The 25305-nt window shown below is 36.2% G+C and overlaps 1 protein-coding gene across 1 annotated transcript in view; it reads left to right on the plus strand.

The window, feature by feature from the left end:
- The window catches only part of STPG2 (sperm tail PG-rich repeat containing 2), a 3054419-nt gene that overhangs the window by 199055 nt on the left and 2830059 nt on the right, over positions 1-25305 (plus strand). The window contains exon 2 of the mRNA XM_044066272.1: positions 20672-20781. Coding sequence (XP_043922207.1) covers positions 20672-20781 — 110 coding nt within the window. The remainder of the gene's footprint in view (positions 1-20671; positions 20782-25305) is intronic.

A 25305-nucleotide genomic window follows, 5' to 3' on the forward strand; every position in this document is an offset into this window, starting at 1 on the left:
ATAGACCTCAACTGGATTTCCAAGGAGCATCTAGCTAAAGAACAACAGCAGCAAAACATCTAGAATGACAGGACAGGCGCAGTCAGTATTGTGTAGGACAGGAAGCAAACTGGGATGTGTATTGACAAATTCTATTGCTGCATTAAAACTGATCTAACTGGTTGTTTTGCTGAGACTAGCAACAGGAAGATTATGTCATGTAATATATACTGAGAAATGGGCAAAAACATTGTATATAACTGTGGGCCATGCAATGCTACGTAAAGAAGATGGCAATGCAGTATTGTTTGTGGTGGACCCATCTATCAGTACTAGTAATAAAGTTATCTAACCTATGACATTTAGGTGAAGTGTTTCTTCAGTAAGCAATAGTTAGGGAACTTGGGTATCTAGACCTAAGATTTGTCTGGCTACGTCCTGTTTGATTGCCTTTTATTTTATTTCTCTGTGTGTGCCAACTACATATACTTTAGTCTGCATTAGCATTGTTTTCTTTATTATTTAAGTAAAGTTAATTTATTGACCTTTACGATCTGGTGGCTGGCAGCCATTATTTATTAGTTATTTATGCACTGCTCTTTATCCATGAAGAGAATAATCTTTATTTAGGCTGTTGAATAATAAACTGTGTAGCACATATCAACCATTAGACTGCTTTGGTCTGCTACAAGAGAAAGAGATATTAATTAGTGGGTTTACATTTGGCCTCATTAAGAGCAGCTATGGAACTGAGTATCTCTGACTCTAATCCAGAGTGTCACGAGTACTACGTTGCCAGGAAGAAAGTTATGGTGAATGGAGACTTCATTTGAAAGGCAGTTACCATGGATAAAGGGACGCTGGAAGATAACTGCTTCACCAAAAGAGCAATGAAAATGGGTCTGGGGGTGCTTGACCAAAGACTTGGGTCTGTAGATGGACTGTGTGCAGTCCAGTCTTAGTGTGGATGTTAGAAGCTGTAACCCAGGACAGTAGTGCATATTCTCTTTATGTATTTTCTGAATTAATTACTGAAATAGGCTTGTGTGCACATTCTTGCTATTACTTCTTCCTTGATAGGCAGTGGTGGGACTCAAACCCCATTAGTGCCAACACATCTTGATAGCACAGTGAGTCTTGCCATCTGAGTGTCACAGTGGTGGCAGTGGTGCCATCACTGTGTCACATTGGTGGGAGTGGTATTATCATCTCTGTAGCAAGCTGTTAGTGGGAAACCCCTTATAATTTTCTAGTTAGCTTTAATTATATTTTTTATTTCAAAACATTTACTGAGTGTGGTGCTTTCATAGCCATGACTTTTCTGACTACATCTTCTTCACTCTGTAATATATGCCTTTTTCTTCCATAAATAGTATGTGGGTTGCATTTTCCATCTCTTTTATCTATAACTGATGAAGTTAGATTGTCTGTCAACCTCTCTGAGTAACTCCTTTTATAAACATTTCTTTTAATGTTTGTGTCTTTTCACAAAAAAAAAAAAATAAATAAAAATAAAAAAAAACTTGGTTCTATATCTTTGCCATTCCCCTTTCACTATATTCTTTTTAGCTCAAGGATTATGCATACTAGCATTACTCATATAACTATTATGGGCACTGATTTAAATACACTGGTATTTAACATCTTTTCAGCTTTTTTATGGAAATATCTAAAGATAATTTGTACAAAAAGCACGAGAAATGTTAATAACGCATCTACCCGTGTCAAATCCCCAATAAAACCATGTAATCTATCCAGTGATCCTGTCTAAATAATTAAAATATTGTCAAGAAGATGTTAGAAGAAATTCATTTCCATCAAAAAGTCTGATTTATAAACATTTTCTTTATACCAAAGCATCTTTATATATAAATTGGCATAGCTAGAGACCATAGTTTTAAAAAAACCTTCCCTCAAAATCTCTAAAATTGTAGGATAAAATTACAATCAAAGCTTCTGTTATCAATCTAATTTTTGAGGATCAAAAATCATTTTATTGTATATAAATGTATAACTATTTCTCAGTTTTGTTCCCTTGGCTTTTCTGAATAAAGAGGCTTAACATGTACGGTAACTAAAATCATATTCTCCTCCTACTTTTTTATGTATTTTTTTGTAAATCAAAATAATTCTTGATGCGGGACAGACTTAGTAAAGTAATCATTTGGTCCTCAACAAAAATAGCTAATGACTTAATCTTTGAGACTTTTAGTTAGTTTGAATCTGAGATGGGGATCATGCATGTTTTTGTGCATCTGTGGCACCCCAAAAACTTGACAAGCCTGTGCATTCTATATTTTAAACTACCCAGCTCCTTCTTCATCTGTTAGGCCTTCAGTATGCATATATACTCCTAAATGAGCTTTTCAAACCAAGCATGTATATTTCTTCATTATCCTGATTATTTAACAGTAATTCAAACATTTATTATAATCATCAGTATTCATAAATTCAAATGCCTCAACTTTATTCACTTTTAATATTTTTATTTCTTGATTCATGTGCAAATTTTCTAAAACCTTATTCTGATAATAATACTAATAATACTAATAATAATAATAGTACCCATTTTTAGGTCCACTGGACACAGTCTCTTTCCAGGGGCGACCTGGGAGCAATGTGTGGTTAATTGACTTACTCAAGGTCACACAGTAAACTAATGAGGGTTGAGGGAATGAAACCCTGTATCCCTAAAATGGCAGCTTGCAGCATTAACGCTCTACACCAACTGCCAGACAGACAGATCTTCCATAATTATATTAAAAAATATTTTAGACAGTTTACCTAATAGTTCCCTAACTTCCTTTTCACAAATGCTAAGATAATATGCCAATTCGGACACAGATGGGGGATTGTACATACTAAACTTTTTAACTACAGCTTGTATTCTTTTAATAACATTAATTTCTTGTGCCGCTCTCATCACTACAAGTCTGAGCATGTATTCACTGATGCTGTAAATTATAGTTACAACATCCCCTATTTCCGCTGGAATAAAAGAAAGCCCTTTACTTAACAACTGAGCTTCTGCATTTGTTAAAATATATATGGAATAATAGGTAATCCTAAAAATGTCCAACTTATTGCCTGCATTAGAGGCATCCTACTCTTGTTGTCCTTTTGGTGCTTATTAGATGACAAAGGCGCATACGATAGGAGTGAAGAACATTTAGCAAGAGAAGACATGGCTATGAAAGTAATGTTTGCAGTAGATATTTTGAGATAAAAAAATTAAATATAATACAGGCAAATTGGAACATTTTAAGGGATTTCCCTATAATAGATGCATGGTGGAAGAGCAGCCTAATTCATCTATAAAAGATGGAAACTATTAAAGATTTGTTAAAAAATAAAATACAAGCAAGAAAACAGAATGGAGGAAGGAAAAGATGCATGACATGTAATTAATAATGTTATTTAATGACAGATATGGGAACATTGTATCTAAGGAATAAATATTTTTATACACCAGGTACATATTCTCAGAAATTGAAAAATGTGGTCTTGCTTTCTGCACAGCAAGTTCAGCACTTTGTATATAGAATGCCCAGAATATTACAGCTACGCATATATATGAACACATGTATATGATTAAGATGAAGGGTGATGCAAATGCCTTGTTTAAATGTACCGTTATTCATAGGAATACTATGTTTAACTTTACAGTTTTGTAAACTGTTAGTTCCATTTATAGGAAAAATGCCTTGAAAGACTTTTTAGACTGGAGTGACTATGAATGTTAGGTTAAACTGAATGCTATCAAGGAACCAGGACTGAATGAAATGGAGAATTTTCAAATTTTTAAGTCATTGGTCAATAGAGAGACCATGTTTATGATGTGGATATAAACTTGGTGTGTTTGTGATTTTCCTACAGTCTGAAGAGCTTCTGTATTGAGTGAAAACACTTATGTTTTATGTATTTTAATCACTGCAATTAGATTTGAATATCTGTGACTATTTTATCATTTGTTCTGAATGAACTTCTTGACTTTAAATAAGACTTCTCTACTAGTTCTTGCAACACATCTGTTATCATAATAATTTACATAATGTTCTTGCAAGTAAGAGGAGAAACCATTTAACCAAGAAGCACATATTCCAATGATAGTACGTTGGTGATGGAATTTTCATGATTCAAGCATGGTCCATTTGTTATTGAAGCTATTCGTGTTGATTGTTCTTTTTCCAGGTTTCTCAAATTATTTGAGTTCATTGGGGAATTGTATGCAATGGATGGTGGTAGTCCTAGGTGTGTTTAAATGTGTAGTAGGTGCAGTAATTTAACTAGCATCAGTGATGACAGTTTTTTCTATATAGCATTTGTATTTGTAGAAATAACAGTCTGATTCTGAGTTCAAATAGAGTTATGCATACAGGTGAATTGAACTGCCAAAAAAGAAGAAATAGATACATTTTGGAGAAGTATCTATGAAGATCCTGTGGAACATAACAAAGATGCTAAATGGATAGAAGAAGTTAAAGAAAGAATAAGAGGTTTAAAGGTACAGGATATGAAATGGGATGAAGTAACAGCCAGAGAGATTGAAACAAAGTTAAGAAAAGCCTCTAATTGGAAAACCCCAAACCCAGATGCAGTACCTAACTTTTGGCTGAAAGTATTAACATCTTTGCATGAAGATTTAGCTATGAGTAAGAAGTATTTATATGCGCACCCTGAACAGACACCAACCTGGTTAACAACAGGAAAAACAATGCTCCTACTTAAGAGTGAACCTGCAAGCTACCCTAAAAATTATGGACCAGTAACTTGCCTTCCGATGACATATAAATTATAAACAGGAACTGATACTGACAGAGTTTATAGTCATTTAGAAGAAAACTTAATTATGGCAGTAGAACAAAAGGGCAATAAAAGAAAGTCATATGGATCAAAGGATCATTTGTTGTTAAATAAAGTCATAGAGGGGAACTGTAAAAAGGGAAAGAATCTAAGTATGGCATGGATTGACTACAAAAAAGCATTTGATAGTATCCCACATTCATGGATAAAAGAGTGCTTAAAAATGTGTAAGATACATCCTACACTGACCAACTACATTACAGTGACCATGAAACAGTGGCAGACCACTTTGCAATTAAGCCATGATAAAGGACAAATTATTATCCCAGGGATAACAATTCAAAGGAGGATATTCCAGAGTGACTTTTTGTCACCACTGCTATTCTGTCTTGCCCATAATCCATTAAGCTGTCTACTTAACAGCTTAGGACATGGCTATAATTTCGCTCCTAGAAAACAACAAAGTGTAAAGACTTTGCATCTTGTCTTTGTCAATGATTTAAAACTGTATAGTTCATCAGATGAGGAACTGAAAGCACAACTGCAAGTTGTCAAATCTTTTTCAGATGATATACGAATGTCATTTGGTCTTGATAAATGTGCAAAAGCAATCTTTAAAGCAGTAAAACTGCAACACCAGGAAAACATCAGTTTGGAACAAGAATGTTACATAAAAGAACTTGAGCAAGAAGTATTGTATAAATATTTGGGAATTGATGAAGGATCAACAATAAAACACAAACAAATGTGAATAAAACTTAGTAAGGAATACTTCAGAAGACTTAAATTAATCCTGAAAACACCACTGATTGGGTTGGGTGGGTGGTCTAATGGTTAAGGTGTTTGCCTTTCAAACACAAGTTGCAGGGTTTGAGTCTCACAAGGCATAACTGGCTAGGCTTACAATGGCTCGCAAGGGCAGTTAGCCTAGTGCTAACCTATGAACATCTAGGAACAAAATCCAGGCTATAAACCAATTTGCTCTTCCTGTCCTAACTTACAGTTTTGGAGTGACTGACTGGCCCCTAAATATTTTGGACAGATTAGATAGGAAAACAAGAAGGATGCTTCATGCTCACCAAATGATTTATAAAAATCAGTGCATATCAAGATTATATATTCCTTGTTCCAAAGCAGGAATGAGCCTCCTTGAAATTGATTATATGTGTAGATCTGCAATTGTGGGACTCCACACATATCTGCTGACCTCACAAGACCCAAATGTAGTGAAAGTTTTGAAACATGAGGAGAATAAATCTAAGATGACTTCTGTGCTTATTCTAGCAGAAGGATATCAGCATCAAGCAGGAATGGAAATCAAATTAGAAGTAGATAAAAATCAGGCAGCAACTGAATGTGCCAAAAAACAAAAGAAAAAATATAAGGTGAAGGACCATATGGGAAGGCAATAAATGTGGAAAAAGCATATATATATATATATATATATATATATATATATATATATACAGTTGCTAGTATAGAAAATTTCTGGAAGAATCTCATGTTGAACAGGAATGAACGCAGGAATGGTTGAGGAGAGGCGAGTTCAAACCAAGAGATGAAAGGTTAGTATTGGCAGCCCAAGACAGTGGGCTGCATACTCATTGGTTTACAAAGTCCATTGAACATGTGGGAGAAACAGACAAATGTAGGTTTTGTAAAACCGAATTGGAAAGAGTTGCACACTTCATTGCTGGTTGCGACATACTAATGGCAGAAGGACTGCATGCTGAAAGGTATAATAATGTGGCAAGACTGTTGTACTGGGATTGTGCAAACATTATGGTATTGAAGTAGATGAGAGACACTGGAAACATGAGCCACAAAGCATCATAGAAAATGAAGAAGTCTGCATCACATGCGATCACCCATTACCAAGAGTTCAAAAGACAGATGCTAGAAAACAGGATATAGTGGTTCAAGAAAAGAAGACAAAAGTAACATTGCTCATGAAAATTGCTGTACCCAGTGACTATAGTGTCTTGCGTACAGAGAGACACAAAGTCATAAAATATCAGGATCTGCAGGCAGAAATGAGAGCAATGTGGAAGAAAGATACCCAGACAGTTCCAACAATATTTGGAGCAATGGGTCTTATAAAAAAGAAGCTACACTCATATTTAGATATGTTACCAATCCATGTAACCCCATACAAATTGCAGAAGGAGTCATTACTGGACACATTGCAAGTGCTGTGAAGAGGACTTTTGGCTGACATCAAAGACTGAAACAATACTAATTTCATGAACTTTAATCATACTTTGACTTAGAAATGGGGTCCATTCCCGTCATAGTATTAGAAACCCAAAAGATATGGAGAAATTAAAAAAAGAGTGAAGCTGTTGTGTTTGACCACGACTGTGTTTTTATCATTGAGTTTTTTAATGTATTAAAAGACTGAGAATTATGGTTCTAATTAGTGAGTTTAACTAGTGACCATTTTTGGTTATGCATTTAATGCTACTTTGATAAGTATATCTTATATGACTTGCCTTACACTGCAGATCCCTTTTGGTACACAACAATGTTCATGCATCAGAGAAATGGTTCCAGGCTACTTTAGCTTATTTTCTGCAAAACTGTGAATACATTCTTCATTTTATTTATTTAATTATTTATTTTACATTTGTTTACCTGGAAAGTCTGATTGGACAAGGTATGCTTTTTCAGCAGTGGCCTGGGGAGATAAGTTCGACAAAAACATGGCAGAAACACTTACAATGGTATTACAAAGTTTTGTTATACAAAAGGACAAGTTGTTAGATTAGCTATAAAGGTAAAAATCACATATAAGAGTTTGTATAATTTTAGTATTGCGTTTTTTTTTGTAACAACAATATGGAGTATAATGTAACAACACTCAGAAGGATAAGTATTTAGACCAGATATAGATGTGGAAATCACATATAACAGTTTTTATTATTTCAGTAATGCTCTTTTTGTAACAACAGTCTTAGTCCCTAAACATACAATGTAAAATGTAACATAAAACTTAAACCATTTTGAAGGAATACATTTAAGATATGAATTTAGTGGCGGTAGGTGTTTTGTTGTAATCTATACCAGATCAAGGCTGATTAGCTAAAAGGTTGAGTGTTCTTAGCCTGGGCTGCTACAAGAGCAAGACCAAGTTTCGGTTAAATGTGCTTTAAGCATCTCTTTGAATTTTGATATTACAGAGGTAGTTTTTATGTTTATCAGGAGAAAATGCCATTGTTTAGCTATGCAGTGAGAGTAAAGAGCTTCTCCAGCAGTGTTGTTAGCTTTAATTATCTTTAGTAGTGATTTGTTGTTAGAATGAAGGACTCGGTTGGAAGAGTATGGTTGCAGGATTTTAAGTAAGACAGGAATTTTGTCCAGTCGGCAGAGTATTTGCTGAGCTATAGACAATTGTTTGTAGACCAGGAAGCTGGGCAATTCTAGCCAACTGAGTTTTTTCAGTGCTAGGCAATGATGGCATCTGTAAGTAGATTCAGTGGCAAACTTTGCAATTTTATTGTAGTGAGTTTTCAGTTTGTTTAGATCTGATTTCTTGATGCTGGTGAGTATTGGTGAGCCATATAGAAGTGTGGAGACTAAGTGAGTTCTAGCGACGGTGGCTTTTGTGTTATTTGTGAGGACTTTTTTGTGTCTATATAGTGATCTGAGTTTTTTATGAACTTTTTTTATTGAGTGGGCTATGTGTATGTCGAATTTCATGTTACTATCTACAATAACGCCACTAAGTTTTGTATGAGTCACAGAAGGAATGATTGTGTTGTTTGTTGATGACATATTAAAGGATGAGGAGGGGCATTGGGTTTAGTAGGGAGGAAAAGCATGAGCATTGTCTTATTGGAGTTAAGAATGAGCTGAGCATTAGCTAGCCGTGATTCTACCTCTGAGAAAGATTGTTGTGTTATATGTTATAGTTGTTGGAGTGTGGAAACAGTGCATATTAGGGTGGAATCACCTGTGTACTGGACCAGGGAAGCGTGTGTATAGCAGTGTGTAGGTTGTTAGTGAATAGGGTGAAGAAGAGGGGCCCCAGGGTGGAACCCTCTGGAATTCCTTGAGTGGCTGGTAGGAGGGGGGAGTGATTTTGCTGCCATTTAACTGCTTGCTGTCGTCTGGCTAAGTAGTCCTGGAACCATGTTATAGCAGTGTGGCTAAGACTGAGCTTGGATAGAACTGAAATGATTTGTTATGTGAAACAGTATCAAAAGCCTTGGATACAACGAGAAATATGGATGACACTATTTTACCTTTATTTTTGTGGTGATTTACTGTGTTAGTAAAGGCCATCAAAGCACTGGTAGTGCTATATTTTGGCTGAAAACTGTGTTGAGTATTGGAAAGAAGATTGTTAGTCAGGAGATAGTTAAGAATGAATACATCTGTCTAAGTTTTTGGATAGGGGCATAGGATTGCAATGGGGCAGCAGTCAGATAATTCTGTTGAGCTCCCACCTTTATGCAATGGGATAATGTGTGATATTTTCCAAATGGGTAGCACCTTTTGTTCAGAGATGGATCTATTAATGAGTATGTGTATAGGGTAGGAGATGGCTTTGGCAGAGATTTTAAGATATTCGCTTGGTAATTGATCTGATGCTAGTGTCGTTGGTTTTAGTTTTTTTAGGTATTTTTTTATAGTATCAATGGGGACAGCCTGGAATGAAAAGTTGTTGTTCTGATTTGATTTTAAGAAGGGAGAATTTTGTGTAGAACAGTTGTTATTAGCAAGGGCCACTATGGATTCTGTGAAATATTTATTGAATTGTATTTCTATACTGTCTTTAGTGTTGTTGGTTGATGGGGAAGGTGTACTGACTTGTCCTGGTTGTTGAATGTTTTTTATTATAGACCAGACTTTTTGAGGATTTTTTGGTGTTTGATTTGACTAGTAATGTAGTGGTTTATTTTGTCCTGCTTGATTTGTTTTTCGCACAAGGAGAAGATAACGATTAGTTGCCTATCTAAAGCTAGGATCTACAATATCACACATGCACTCAAGTCACTGGAACACAGGTACCAGTATGATTACATCATAGTTCATTGGGTATAAATAACCTGAGATGTACCTCACTGGTCTATATGAAAAGAGACATTATGGATCTCTATGAATATGTGTCACTGACAGGCACATGCCTTACATGGAGCAGAATTCTACCTTGACCAAGGTTGATGCCACAGCATGAACAGAAAATGATTGATTTTAATAATCTGCTTAGTTTCTGTTGTCACTCCAGGGGTATACAATATCTATCAGCATGTGAGGACATGTTTAACAGGCCATATTGTTTTGCCAAGGATGGTCTGTACGTGCCCCCCCCCCCCCAGCAGGACCACTTGAGGCATTCTTTAACTACAGCCTCAAAGCAGGTTACACGCCACATGACTAGAGGGCTACTACATTCATCCCTCTTCATAAAGGTGACCATCAACCAACCCTGGGAACTATAGACCCATCAATCTGACAAGTCTAATATGCAAAATTATGGAATGAATTATCACAAAAATGATCAGCAAGAACATTGGCAACCTACAGACAATGGACCCATCCCAGTTTGCTATTGGAAGGTCTTGCCTACTCTACCTGGTAGACTACTTTGAGAGGGTCACCAAGGCTATGTCAGGGGAAACATTTGCATACCGCCTACCTTGACCTGTCCAAGGCATTTGATACAGTACTCCACTCAGGTATTGTTGACAAACTCCCTGAACGAGACATAAATCCCTATGCAACTTGCTAGATTACTGGCTACCTGGCTGACAGGACTCAAGAAGTCAGGATTGAAGAGATTGCCTCCACTAGGAGACTGGTTACCAGCGGAGTACCCCAGTGCTTTGTTTTGGTCCCTCTACTGTTTGGCATCTAGTTCTTGGAAGTCAAAGCTAATGTCAAAGGCCTCTGCTCACCAAGTTCATAGATGACTATAAATTGAGAGCTGTCATAGATTCCCCCCATGATACCAACATCCTACAAGAGGGTCTAACAGAAATATATGACTAGTGCCAAAGCCACACATTAAAACTCTGTGTGAAGAAATGCATTATAGTGGCCTTTAGGAAATTGTCCACCCAAGCTAATTATTCTATCAATAAAGCACTCTTAAGAGTTGACTCAATAGTTAAGGATCTGGGAACATATGGATAGAGTAATCTGGCCTTCACCCAACATGTAGCCAAGGTAGTAAGAAAATCATTCTATGTCACCCAACTCATAAGCAAGGCTATGGGCATCCAGGTCCAAGGAAGTTATAGTAGCACCTGACTAAGCCCTTCTCAGACACATCATTGACTACAATGCCCCCTTTGGCATGTACCTAACCAGGCACTTGCAACACTTTGAAAACCCTCAAAACTTCCTCCACCAGGAGAATCCAAGTTATGAATACCCTGTCCTACAGAGATCACCTTAAGGCACTATCTTTGTACTCAGTCTCCTACATGTTATTGAGAAGCAATCTATGCCTGGCATAAAAGGTATCCTCAGATCCAGCACCAGAAACACTAGATCCAAGAACCTGAACGCAAGACATAAATAGAACATGCTGCAGAGACTAATATGTGTCTCAAAGGATCAATGTGTTATGGATTAAGCTCCCCATCCACATGAAGCAGAATTCATCCCTGCCCTATTCAAACAAAACCTTGATCATTGGATGGGAAATCACAAATTCATCCCTGTTCAGGCGCCCAGGTCTCTGGCAGAGGATCAACAGTAAGCACATTAATCCCCAACTAACATACTTCACTACCACATAACCCTTAGCTACCTCCTAACTAACATACTTCACCATATACATGCCCAAGGTACATGCTGATGGTTGGGTTACACAGCTAGGCTTATAAAGACCCTGGTGGGTGTTAGGCTAGTATAAGTCTATGAATCTATAAGCTATCCATCTCCTTGTCTTCTTTCCAGAGCCTAAAAGTGAGGGGGAAAAGGATTCTTCATACTCTGGATGTCCACAGACATCTCAGATATTATCTTGACAGAACTAAAACCTTAATTTCTTATAAAGGCAAGAAAAAAAGGGCAACCTGTGCAAAGGCAGAGTATCTCCAAATGGTTGTCACATGCTGTTTCCTTTTGTTGTACCAACCACAACAAGGTAAGGCAATTCCAGGCAGGGTCAAGGCACTGTCTACCAGGACCTTGGCTTCATTCGTGACTGAAACATGGTTCTCTGCGTATACCTTTACAAAGCACTACAAATTTGATTCCTTTTCCAGGGCTAGAGAAAGCTTTGCTTAGACCATTCTTCAGGGTCTTCTGGACTCTTAGCCTTCCTCTTCCCAGTCAGTATAAGCTTTTGTAATATAGCTAAGGCTACTACAACATTGATCAAATGATGAAGATTGTGTAAGTAGACTTACCACAACAGTATATGCTTAAATGATCACTGCTGCAGTAGCCACTCCCACTATTCTATTGTTAAGGTGAGGACTTTCATTTTTATTTCCCTAACACTAAACAGTTTCAGGGCAATAGCCTGCCTTTCTCAGTTGGCATGAAAGCTCTGAAGGGCTTGGCACTCAAACCTGGGTCTGCTTTGGGTTTGTGAAAGGTTCCCTTAAACTCTGGAAACTGTCTGCTTATATGCCTTTATAGGGTATAACTCATATAGTTAAGGCTACTGCAGCAGTGATTATTCAAACACCTACTGTTATGGTACATTTTCTTATCCAACTGTACTTTCCCCGATGCCCTGGCCAAATTTCCCTTCTTGGTATAAGTGCTATATCAGGTCTCCCCTGGCGTGGGTCCAGTGTCTGAAGGTTGCTTATGCCTTTGTTGATCATTTTCATGATGATTTGTTCCATGGCTTTCCATATATATTGTTGGGGTCCATTGCTGTGTTTTTAAACTTGGCGAGTGGTACCAGGATCTGCTCCCTGTTAATATTTGGGGAGGGGTTATGCTAGAAGGTATTTAATGAGGGGAGGTGGTGGGAGTTGGTCTTGAAGTCTGAGCTGAATTTGTCAGCCAACAAATTCGCTATTTTGATCTGCTCAGTGCAGGTGGCACTGATGACTACAAGTTCATCTCACTGATGTGTTTGTGTTGCCTTTGAGGTTTCAGACATACTACAGAAGTCTTGTAGTTGTCTTTAGTCTGTGAAACTGTCCTGACCTTGTAGTTGGCCTTGTTGAATTTAATTAGTCCTCTTAGTTTAGCGTTTAATTTAATTAGTGGTTCCTATCATTATGAGAGTTGTTATTCCTTATTTTAGCCATGATGTTTTTCCTTTTGTTATAAACTCTATTAAGGTTAGGATTCCACCAGTGTGATTTGCTTTTAGAATTTGTTTTGGGAGTACTTCTGGTAGGTAAAACAACCTCTATACAGCCATTTATATAGTTGCACAAGGTCTTTGTGAACAATTCCACATAGATTGCTGGGAATTCAGGGTTGGGAGAGGTACTGAATTTTGACAAACTATTGCTTAATAGGATGTAGTTTGCTTTGAAATAGTTCCTAGCTATTATAGGGTTTGCTTGGATTACTGAGTTGACTTTTATTTTGAAGGATACAGTTTTGTGGTCCATCCTCACCAGAGAGGACGTAAGATGGTGGTGGGGGTGATCCAGCTCTCTCCCATATTCATGAGTACCAGGTCCAGCCTGCTTGAACTTCTGGTGTGTGTGTGTGTGTGTATGTGTGTGTGTGTGTGTGTGTGTGTGTGTGTGTGTGTGTGTGTGTGTGTGTGTGCACTATCTAGTCAAGTGTATTTGTATTAATAAAGTCTAGGAATCATTGTGCCTGTGAGTGTGAGGCAGTATGTTTCCCAGTCTATACAGTGGTAATTAAAGCCTCCCATGAAAAGGGTAATTGGTTTAATGGTGAGTGTCTCCAGTAGGTCCAGGTATGAGCAATGGGAGTCTAGGGACGTAGAGGGTGACCTATAGCTTGGAAGGATATGGCATGGGACTTTGTCTATGGTGATTTACACATGGGTAAATCCAGTGCTTCAGCCTGTTTAACCAATGTAGAGTTATGCTTGTTGCTCATATAGATTGCGACTCCTCCAGCTTTTGTCCCTGTTTGTTCAGCTGATGGTCTAAATGTGTGGAAGGCACTGAAGCCTTGCACTGTTGGAGTACTTTTTGCAGATTTAAACTATGTCTTAGTAACACCACAAATGTCTATAGTCTCCAGAGTGAGGAGCGCTTGTAGGGTGTGGAGTTTCTTGTTTAGGCTCCTAGCTTGAGCTTTACCAATTTTAGGTTTCTTTGGGTTTTAATTGCCAGGCATTGCTTAAAAATGGCTCTAAGGGGGTGGGCAAAATTTTAGGCAATATTCAGAAGCCTAGGGGAGTCAAGTGCAGACCATCCTTTGTAAAGCAATATGATTTGTTAACCATTTCCTGCTATTCTGACAAATATTGAATCTCCCTGGAAAGACACCAGAAACTAAGCCAATTATTGGAGTCAGTCATCTTTTGCTTGTACTGTGACATCTGCCTTGGTAAAGGTAGAATGTTGCTCAATGTAAGGCTTATGCCTACCTAAGACACATACTGAAAGAGCTCAACAATGTCTCTCTTTGTATAGTCCAGGGAAGTATGCATTAGATCATTAACTGCCACATGGTCTGTGATAAAATTGCACTGGCACCTGTGATATAGTGACTTAAGTGTATACGTAACTTGGCAGATCTTGGCTCCAGATAAGAAACTAACCATTATCTTCTCCTTGTTCAGTCTGGTGAGTGGAGCATCTTTGTGTTGTACAATGGAATCTTATATGACAAGAGTCTTGGTTAATGTGTTGACTTGCCTTATGGACTTTGCCCTTGGGGCTCCACTGGCTGTAGGCATATGTGTAGTGTTTTGTGTTGCTTTTGGTGAGTGATTTCAAGATTGCTGAGGATGGGTGTTGACATTTATGGGTTTATGAGGTGTCTGAGGTTTCAGAAGCTTGATATTTAGTGCCTTAGGATAGGTTGGTCCATGTGTGTGGTGGACACTGTGATCTGGATGTGTGTTTTCTTGACAACCTTGTTGCATGTAAGCTTTTTGTCTCCAGTGAAATTGTGTATGTGCTTCTCTCTGTTACAGTGTAATTTCCTGTTTCTTATGTTGGATGATGTTATGTCTAAGGCAATATTACTTCATCAGCTGTGAATTAGTAAAGCCGAAAAACATACTTACTCAAATATGTCATGTAGTCATAAACTCATTAGAATATATTTAATTTTAGTTAACTCAGACTGAATTAATCATAATCCAGTAATGCAATATGCACATTTTCCATATTCAGGAGATTCTCTGGTAAATGTACTCCTTTCCAATAATGTTGCAGAATCTGATTTTTTAGAAGGTAATCTCATATTATTATTACAGGTTGAGCACTTTATTGAGTATATTATAGATAAATCAAATGTTATTGGGATGATAATGATGGTACTTCCCCCTCCTTTAATGCCAAATTTGATGTTTATATATTATCTTATTGCTACTAAGAGAGTTTGATTATCCATTCAGTTTAATATAATAGATCAACCTTTGGATTAGCTGTTTAAGTTATTAACTGCAAATTATGAGAAATAAAACAGAGAAGCTTGATAAAGAGCTGGATAAATGTAGCTACACTTATGGTGGAAAGACTGAAGGCAAAAGAAGAAAAAGTAGAGGGTAAGATGAATAGATAGATTTACTAAAATAATGAACATGAATTTGAAAGGACTTCAAAAAGTGGTTGTTGACAGACAGCCCTGGTGTGCTGAAGTCCTTGAGGTCCATGCAGAGTTGGTCTTGGCTAAACAACAAATAAAACTGTACTTGGAGAATTTGTAAACATTTTCAATATAGAGACAAGACAGAGATATCATTGGCTGCTCATTATCACCTAACGAGATTTCATAATACTACAGCACGTGTTTTAGGTCAGCCATGTAGCACTCAATGTAGACAGGAAGATATTACAAGAGATTTTTGTATTATGTATATATCAATGCATAACATTGTTTTTGTTTCTCATTGTACTGGTAATTTTGTTATCCTGTACTACTATTTTGCCTGGACTTAGGCTGAAATGGGTCAGTTGTGATCAATTATCTACCTTGGCTAACAAATTCAAATAAATTAAATAAGCCTTTTAAAGAAAGGGTAGACCTCCACATGGCTTCACAGGTATTCATACTCCTTCATGAACACTCTCTTCCATATTTAAACACAAAAATAACTAGGCTTGCTCTCTTCACTTACGTCAAAGGAACCTCAGCCACTTCAGTCCACTTGTGTTACTCTCTCAATACTAATTACATTCCTCCAGCCATACTTTCGTTGTTCTTAGCCTCAAACTTTGGGAATCCCACCTTGCTTTTCATAAGGACACCTCCCCTTACCCCCAATTTCATAACCATCTAAAAGTGCATCTGATTATGTAATCTAAGTGCAGCGGGATGTATAGCATAATCCTTCTTTCTTCTGTCTCTCATTTACAGTATCTTTGCATGTCTCTCATCCCCCTTCTGTGAATTTCCTCCTTTCTCTGTTACTGTTGTCCAGTGTCTCTCTATTCAACAAGCATAATACTCAAAATCATTGTAAATGGTATAAACATACTTTCCTTTGTTTGTATCTTGTCATATTTTGTATTTAATATCTCATATGTACCGTAGTATTTTCATGTAACTTTGTTTGCATATTTACCCTAGGCTGAGACAAAATGGTCGGAATTGATTAGTGCTCTACCTCAGTAAACAAATCTAAATAAATGAAGCCATTTCAGAGCCTTGTATAATAGCACTTGGATCAAGGATTCTGTCATACTACAAAACTGGCCCCAAAGAGATCAGTTAGTCAACCTTTTTCACAATTTACTTTATATGGAGCTAAAGAAGCCATTTGATTCCTGAAGAAGAGTAAAACACTTGGCTTTGATGGATACATAGCTTAGTTTCTTCACATTTTTATTAAAGACCTTATCCATATTTTTATGGTTATTAGAGTGGGATGCAAATATTTTATATCAAATTGCCCAACTGGAAATTTCCTAGATTAGCATGCAGGAACAGATTATGTTAATTCAAAAAAGTGGAAAGCATATTGACCTGTTTCATTATCAGCCAGATTCTGTTTTAAACAGAGACTATCATATCATTGCAAAGATGATTATTGATAGAATGTTTGCTACTTTAAAATAACTTAATTTTACTAGCCACTATGGGTTTTGTCCTAGCAGAAGCAACTTCAAACAGGACTAATTGAGTTAGTGAATAATATCTCCTGCCTTTTATCTGCTTCTAATGTATTAAAATGTAAGTTTATGAAAGCATTTGACTTAAGATGTGGTAAATATAATGCCTATTAATTATGTTATTATGATTTGCCAGCCCAGTATATAGTGTTGATGCATAATCTATATGATGAGATATATGTGCAAATAAAGCATTAATAGTATTGTGTCATCTAATGTGAATATAGTGACTGGGGAAATGCAAGTTTCCCCCTAAGTGTCAATATTAAATCAAAGAATTGCTGCTATTGCTTATTCAGATGATATGATATGTACATCTAGTTATGTATAAAGACTGACAAAATGTTATACATTTTCAAGATATAGTTGGAAGACAAATAAATTATCTTAAGACTGAACATGCTCAATGGTCCATTGATTAATTTATTCTATATCTTACACAATTTAGCTGCTTAGGCTTATAGCTAAATTCCATGATGTGGATGCTGTCATTTGCAATTAATACCTTTTTAGCTCAATTTAGAATAAAAGGGGATTTGATATATTTTTCTTATTAGGTTCAATCAATGTAGTCAAAATGTGTTCCTATCAATGTTTATTTTTCCTGTCTAACATATGCTCATTTACTTCCTTAATGCAGGTGGATTAACCATTCCAAGAGGATGTTTACTACATTTCTAGGGATGGGAGGTTTTTCTTGTATTCCCTGGACAATTGTGATTGTTTGCATTAATCAGTGTACCCTAAAGGTACTACATTAAGAAAAGTAAACACTAGCTCAGTCCTTTGTGATTTTTTCAGCACGTCTGATTGTTTAAATTTATGTAAATTATGATTTTTTTTACAAAATAATTCTGTTGTATGTCAGCTATTTACTCAAAGAAGCCGTGATATTATTTTGCAGGTTTATAATCACTATATTCAGTATCTATATCAAACATTTCAAATACTGCGGGTTAATTTTATTATGTTTTATGCTTAGTCACTGTCTCATCTCTGAAGGCAATGAGACAATCTGGAATGAGTTTGTTAGTGCATTTAGTGATACATGTATGTGTTCTTCAGCATATATGAACAAATACTTCTTTGTATGGAGATAAAAATGCTGACAAACTTCCTTTTCAGACTGTTTTCAGATGCAAAGCTCTAGCATTATTTAGTAAAAGATTATTTCTTGTTCTGGACTGGTGAACACTGAATGATACGGAGAATAAAAATGGCACATCACTTTTCAGATCTAATGAGCGAAACACTTCAACAGCAGTCAGAAAACAGGAGATTTAATATTTTTACGTGCTTTCATCTGCGGCATTCACATGACTTCATCAGAATAAAGCAAAACACTAAAACACAATATTTAAATACTATTGCAACATTGATTGACCAACATCACACTGTCTTCTTAACCATTAATTGAATGCTTAAAGTGTCCACATTAAAACACTAAATATTACTGTAAGTAATACATTTAATTTATTATAAAAATAATATAAAAATAAATATACATACTTATTAAGTCAACCTCCTATTTTTATGAAAACACTTTATGTTAATAGGCTCATTTAAACCAGGAAATTTATCAGCTTGCAGCTCAATTTGCCACATTGCTTCTTATACTCACCTCCCCTATAGTCCAATAATACATTGTCTAACACAGAAAACATTTCCTAAAATTCATACATGTCCTACTGTGATTGTATAAAACATTATTTTTATCTTTAGTTTTAATAGCATACACATGGTCCTTAATTCTTTTAGATAGTTTCCTAGTAGTCATCCCTATATAAAAGCATCACACAAAAACATACGGATATGTATACTAACCCTGTAGAATTATATGTAAAATGCCCGTTTATATGTATGGTAGTTTTAAAATAAGAAACATGAATGTTTGGACCTTGCATTATATAATTACGTGCGCTACAAAACACACATCTAAACATTCTCTTGTCTTTATGTGTAATGTGACTTAAAATGTTTGTATTATCAGTCTCTAATATAAACTTAAGACAGACCTCTTATAAGTAACATTTGGTACAGTACATACTGCCTTAATAATATCACCATTTCCTCTCAATATTTTTCAATTGTTTGAAATTATCTCTTTAATTTCATTACTATCAACTGACATTCTTAAAATAAAACTATTACCAATAGTGTTGTTTTTATCACATATGTGTAGGTTATAAATGCTAGATGATAAAATAGGTGGAAAACATATGCTCCTTTTAGACAAAATTTTGTCAGCAGTATTATTTAATTTACCTAGATTGTAACCCCTGGAACAAAACATATTCTTAATCTTGACCACACTTTCCAAAAAAAAAAAAAAAATTCACATCTATTGATTGGTTGGTGGTGTTTAAGTGTGTATTTGTAGATCCAAAAATCATTACTTACCTCTTCTACTCAACTAAAATTTTTACCACTATCCATTATTTTCCACTTAGGCTTTACATAAACCAAGCACATTTATATCACTGTTGGTGGAAATGTTCACACGTATTTTACTTGCAAGAAAATTATCTTTATCAGATATGATCTAGAATATGAATACCTCATGCTTTGCTCTTTTGCTATTACTTGATATAATTAAACTCAAAGAATACAGTATTAGAAAAGACAAAACATTGCATTATATTACACTGCAAATCTAATCCAGTTCCTCTGCTTTCATTACAACAATCTCAGGGTGATTTTTTTTAAAGTCTACTATCTTATTATGATAGTGAAAATCATTTTTATGACCTCTTCTAAACTTTTTCTTCCTTTAGGTTTTTTGTTACTCTCCTTTCCCACTGGTGTTAAATTCTAGCCTTTACTTTATTTTTCTGTTTCTTTTTCATTATTTACGATATTTGATTTTTAGTTATTTTATTTATTGTTTTCTGTTGATAAAATCTGAAAAGAAAAAACTGAGATGTTCTCACTGTACCAAAAGAGCTTAACAGTTAAAGCTATTAACTGATAACATGCTGTGTAAAGTTTTTTTTTCTTTTTTGCTTTTCTTTGTGACTCTGAACTAATGTCTTTGTCACTAAAAGCTTCCAGGTACCCCTTGAAAAGAGAGTTGTGCTTTTATAAGTCTTAGTTAAAAAAGAAATAGAGAGCTTTACTCTTCATTTTTAATAATGACAGCGTCCAAGCCCTTAGGAAAAAAGGCAGTAAGGCATTTTCAGTATGTTTGCATGAAACTATATTGCACACAGCTCTGGCTTTTGATGCCCTACCTGCCCAGTTGTTATATTAGTACGAACTTGCTAATGCTTCTTTTATAAGATTTTTAGTACTTGTGGCATTCATCCCAAATATCAACAGTAAATGGAGAAGACTTTCTTGAATGAGTAGAAGTTTCAGTAGAAACATGTTAACGTGATACTAATGCTGAAACTTAGCCTGTTGTATAAATTGCATCACCTATATACATTTTGAAAATGCAGAATATGATCCTGATGTTTTGTTTTTTTTATAAATTGCTGTAAATCTTTCCTGAGTTTCAAGTCTTAATCATGAGTTTTAGCTATCCATGCACAAGCACAATCCATATTAGGTAGCTGAAGTACATACACATATCAATCTACACGATGGTACTGTAACACTGACAATTCATAGTGATTTACATAAAAAACAGCAAGCCAAATGAAGTTTGGGATTAACAATCTGCTATATGTGAATGCTGTTGTTTAATTTGCTTGCAGATTCCTATGCACCTTTCCTCTCCCTAAAAGACCGTACCTCTTTGTTTGATGTTGGCAATGATATAAAGGTTGTTCCTGGACCAGGATACTATAACACCAGCTCAGCAAAGGTATGTTTTTAGATATCATTTTTAAGCAAAAGTAAAATCTATTCATTTCATGAAAATCTGAGATAATATGCTGTGCATCAGTGACATGAAGGGCAGGTACAGTGGATATAAAAAGTTTACACACCCCTGTTAGAATGCCAGGTTTTTGTGATAGAAAAAATGAGACCGCAATAAATAATTTCAAAACTTTTCCCACCTTTAATGTGATCTATAACCTGTACAATTCAATTGACAAAACAAACACATCTGTTAGGGGAAAAAGTATATAAAATAAAAAACATATAATAATCTGGTTGCATAAGTGTGCACACCCTTAAACTAATACTTTGTTGAAGCACCAGCACAACTGTAGCTGCAAACATTATACATCACTTATAATATATCCAGTCATTGTCAGTCAACCATTACATAGCTCATTAAAATCCTACCTTCTTTAAACCTTATTTTTCCTCTGCATGTACTGAGCTCACAATTTACATTTTTTCTTATGTAATTTGCTCCTACCCTTTTCTAAAGATTCCTATTGCAGTTGTTGTATCTTTGTTACTATCTTTGATACTTCTAGTAAAGTTGGTTTAGACCTGAAAAATTCTTTGGAATCTACTTGGGGTATAAAATACTTATGTAACCACTTCCAAGCAAAGATCCTAAATCCTTTATACTTTGTTGCATATTTTGGAGACATACATATATCCCCCCTTTGTTTCTTTGTGAATTGCTTATCCACTCTCTCTTCTGAATCCTTTCTAACCTCCTCTTATTGATTCATATAGTTATCATACAATATTTGATATGCTGTACTAATTATTCCTTTCATAACAACAACTTCTGTTCTAGATTCTACTAAAAACTCTACCAGTGCTGGTCGTTCATTTAGGACCCCCCCTATTTCTTTCTCTTTGCCTATACTCTGATATCAATCCTTGATAGTGAAGGTAATTTCTAACCTGCAGTCCAAATAAGTTCTTGGCATCTTCTCATTCTATTACCTTTCCCTGTTTAATTATTTGCTCCCAATACCTTGGCTCTTTTGTCAGTTTTCTTTGACTCTTGCTTGTTGTCTGTATCCCTAATTGCAGTCATCGCTAAAGGCAGAACCTCCTTTCTCCATTCCCAAGTTGGCTTAGTTCTTCGAATACTTTCTGCTACTTTATGAATATAATATTCTGTATGATTAAATGCATCAATAAACCAATTAATTACAACATCAATTCATTAAATAAGCACTTTCCAATTACAATAGGCATTCAAGCCATCTGGATTTAAAGTTCCATATTTTAAAATAAATATGGCTTCTTTATATAGAAGCCTCTCTTTAACATCCAAATAATCACTTTTATCAATTTTCTCTAAAATAGTGCCCTGCAAACCATTCGGGTCATCCTTATGACATTTTAAAAAATGTTGAGCTACTGGGCTTTCAAGCTTGCATTTCTTTATATCTCCCACATGTTCCTGTAGGCGAAGCTTGAAAGCCCTTTTGCCTTCCACTATGTAAAACTTGTTGCACTGACACTTTAATGCATAAACAATACATTCAGTGGTACCGCAAAAATTAGATAGCACATTAAATTTCTTTCCATTAATATATTGAAAACTTTGTATAACATGTTGATAAATAATACATTTTCCATACTGAACAGTTCCTAAAATTTGTAAAGTATTTGATACCCTAGGACTAGGGGTTTGGAACTTGCTATGTACTAATCTATCCTTAATACTGCACCCTTTTCTAAAAGAGAATGTAGGTTTAGTACATAATTTAGCAAATTATTTAAATTTGAGCAAGTAGCCACAATTTTGTTTTATAATAGGAACTATTCTATCCCTCAGTAAATCATAAGTAAATCATAAGTCATAACCATGTACATATTATTTTTTTCTTCTTCTACAACCTGCTTATTTTCTTGAGTATACCCCACTCTGTTACTATACATCCTATTTGTCTTCCTCACTTTGCTCAAAGCCTCCCTTACAATTTTCTGTTCATAACCTCTCTGTATAAACATGTTTAGAGTCTTATTATATTCAACTTGTACTAAATCTTCCTTATTGTTACAAAGTCTTTTCATTCTTATAAACGCACTAAATGGTAATGATTTTAGTAAGTGAGGTGGATGGAAACTTGAGCCATGAAGAAAGTTAATACCTTCAAACTTCCTATGCACAGAAGTAGAACTACTTTGACCAACAAGTCCCTTTAAGTTTACATCCAAAAAGACTACTTGCTCACCACAAGCTGAAATATCAAACGTCAACCCAAATCTATTGGGTGTTAAGTTTGCTTAAAAATATGTCAACCAGATCTAAACCCCCTGTACATAAAAAAATGAGATCATCTATGTATCTATAATAATAAAATACATTATTAATAAAAAATTCTGTATGATTATTGTTATTCTCCTTAAATATCTGCATCCAAAACCCCAGTCTGTCCTTTTTTCTGGACCCCCCCCCCCGGTTTCATCATTTCTTTCCACTTTGAGTTATAGTTTTCTGCTTGCGCTATGTATAGGAGACTTAACTGTGTTGCTCTGAAACTGGGTAATCTCAATCTGCCTTGTTCTATTGGAAGAATAAACTTAACCCACTTGACCCTTTCCATCTTCCCCTCCCAGATAAAGTCCTTCAGTTCTTTATTAATTGCTATCCACAACTTCTCCTCTGGTTGATAAAAATATGCCTGACCTGTGTATAAGACTAAAGGGACTAAAAACAAATTTAACTGCTTGTATCTTACTATCGATATCCATAGAAGAGCCATTTTCTAAATTTTTGTATTATTTTTTCTTTAGTCTCTTCTCACATATCCTTAGCTGCCACACCGGAATCATTTTTAATCCATACTCCTAAATACTTCATTTTATCATGTTCCCATAAGTATGTATATTGCTGGGCTCTATATGGCAAGTGTGAATGCTTAGGTTGTCTAATATGGCATGATCGACAGCGATTAAGTGAACCGCGAGTACGCTGAATGCTGGAAACCGCAAAATTCAAAATTCCGATTCGGCATAGTTGGCCCTTTTGCATTATAGCGCTGTAAGGTAAGTGTGCGATAGTTACGGACCTTAGGGTTAGGGTGCGGGTTAAGGTAAGTGCTTAGAAAGTAATGTATGCAAGGGTTAGTGTAGGTTTAGAAGTAGGGTTTAGGTTAGTGTATGTATGTGGTTTATTTATTTTGTTTGGGTGGGTAATATGTAGCGAGCGGTGTAGTGAGAAGTGTGTTTTGTTTTCGTTAGTGGGTGGAACGGTGTTGGCCAAACATAACAATTCGGTGATGTATATTTCTGCGTTTTGAGGTTTCAGTGAATTGTGCATTCACTTAATAGGTGTCAATCATGCTGTATTCGACAACCTAAGTGATGTGAGAGTGTTCAATCTCGCCGTTTGTTTTTACACCTGGGTTCGGAGCCGATCCTCGGCTCCGTGTCGGCCGCTTGGCAAGCTCTGCATCGAGAAGAAGCTCGAGACCAACTTAACTCCCACAATCCCCCTCTGCCTTTACCTCAGATCTAGTTTGTCGCTGCAACGTTCGCATCAGATTTGATGAGCTCGGGCCAACTCAAGCTAAGATTAATTATTTTCTTATATTTCTTCTATTTTTTTCTAAATAAAAGTTGTTCCTTAAGTGACTGTGTGTGTGTGTGAGTAGTGTATCGAGGGTTTCTCGGTTCCGTATATAAATTTTATATACTTTATTAGAGTTTTCCCTCAGGGCCTACCCCACCCCTTTAACTTTGGATTGACTACTGGCTTGACTAATTTACTGGATTTGACAAAATTGTTTCTGGAATAGACAAATTTACTGGACTGGACATATTACTGGCTATTTCACTATTTGCTGTACCTAACTTGACATGTCTGAGAAAGCTAAGTCTGGCTTTAAACGCTGCCAATGTGGGCATAAGATGTCTGTGACTGACAATCATAGTTCCTGCGTCTACTGTCTTGGCCCTCTCCATCTGCAAGAAGACTGCTCAATATGTCATTCTTTCAGTGGAAGGGTCATGACAGATAGGCGCAGGAAACTTATGGACAGGGGGCTTTTGAAGCCTGCTTTTCAAGAGGCTCTGGATGCATCAGACCAGACATCCAAATCCTCAAAGGAATTGAAGACGTTGGAGCCCAGGTCATCGGCTCCGAGCTCTTCAGTCAAAGTTCGATCACCGGTTCCACAGACTTCGGGGCCGAGTGTTGAACTGTTGTCAGTTTCCGAGCCTCGAGTCTTGGAACCGGTGACGGAGCTCCCTCCCCCGGCACTGTTGAGGTCGGCTCCATCTTCGATTCCTTCGACGCGTTCTTCCAGGCCCCTCTCCGACACCGATGTAGACCGCGTGGTGCAGAAATTAATGGAGAATACGGCCTTATCCAAACTCATCTCTGTCTCCTCCCAGTTGGTGTCGAGACTCGAAGGCCTTCCCTTATCTCCACCTGTTCCTCCTCCGATGCCTATCCAGTCTTCGGAGCTGGGAGAGGCTGATCTGGTGATTGTGGAGCCCTCGGTGCCAGAACCGTCTTTTT

The sequence above is a fragment of the Protopterus annectens genome, chromosome 3.part1 (assembly GCF_019279795.1).
Source record: "Protopterus annectens isolate FY-2018-M chromosome 3.part1, PAN1.0, whole genome shotgun sequence".
Lineage (NCBI taxonomy): Eukaryota > Metazoa > Chordata > Ceratodontiformes > Protopteridae > Protopterus > Protopterus annectens.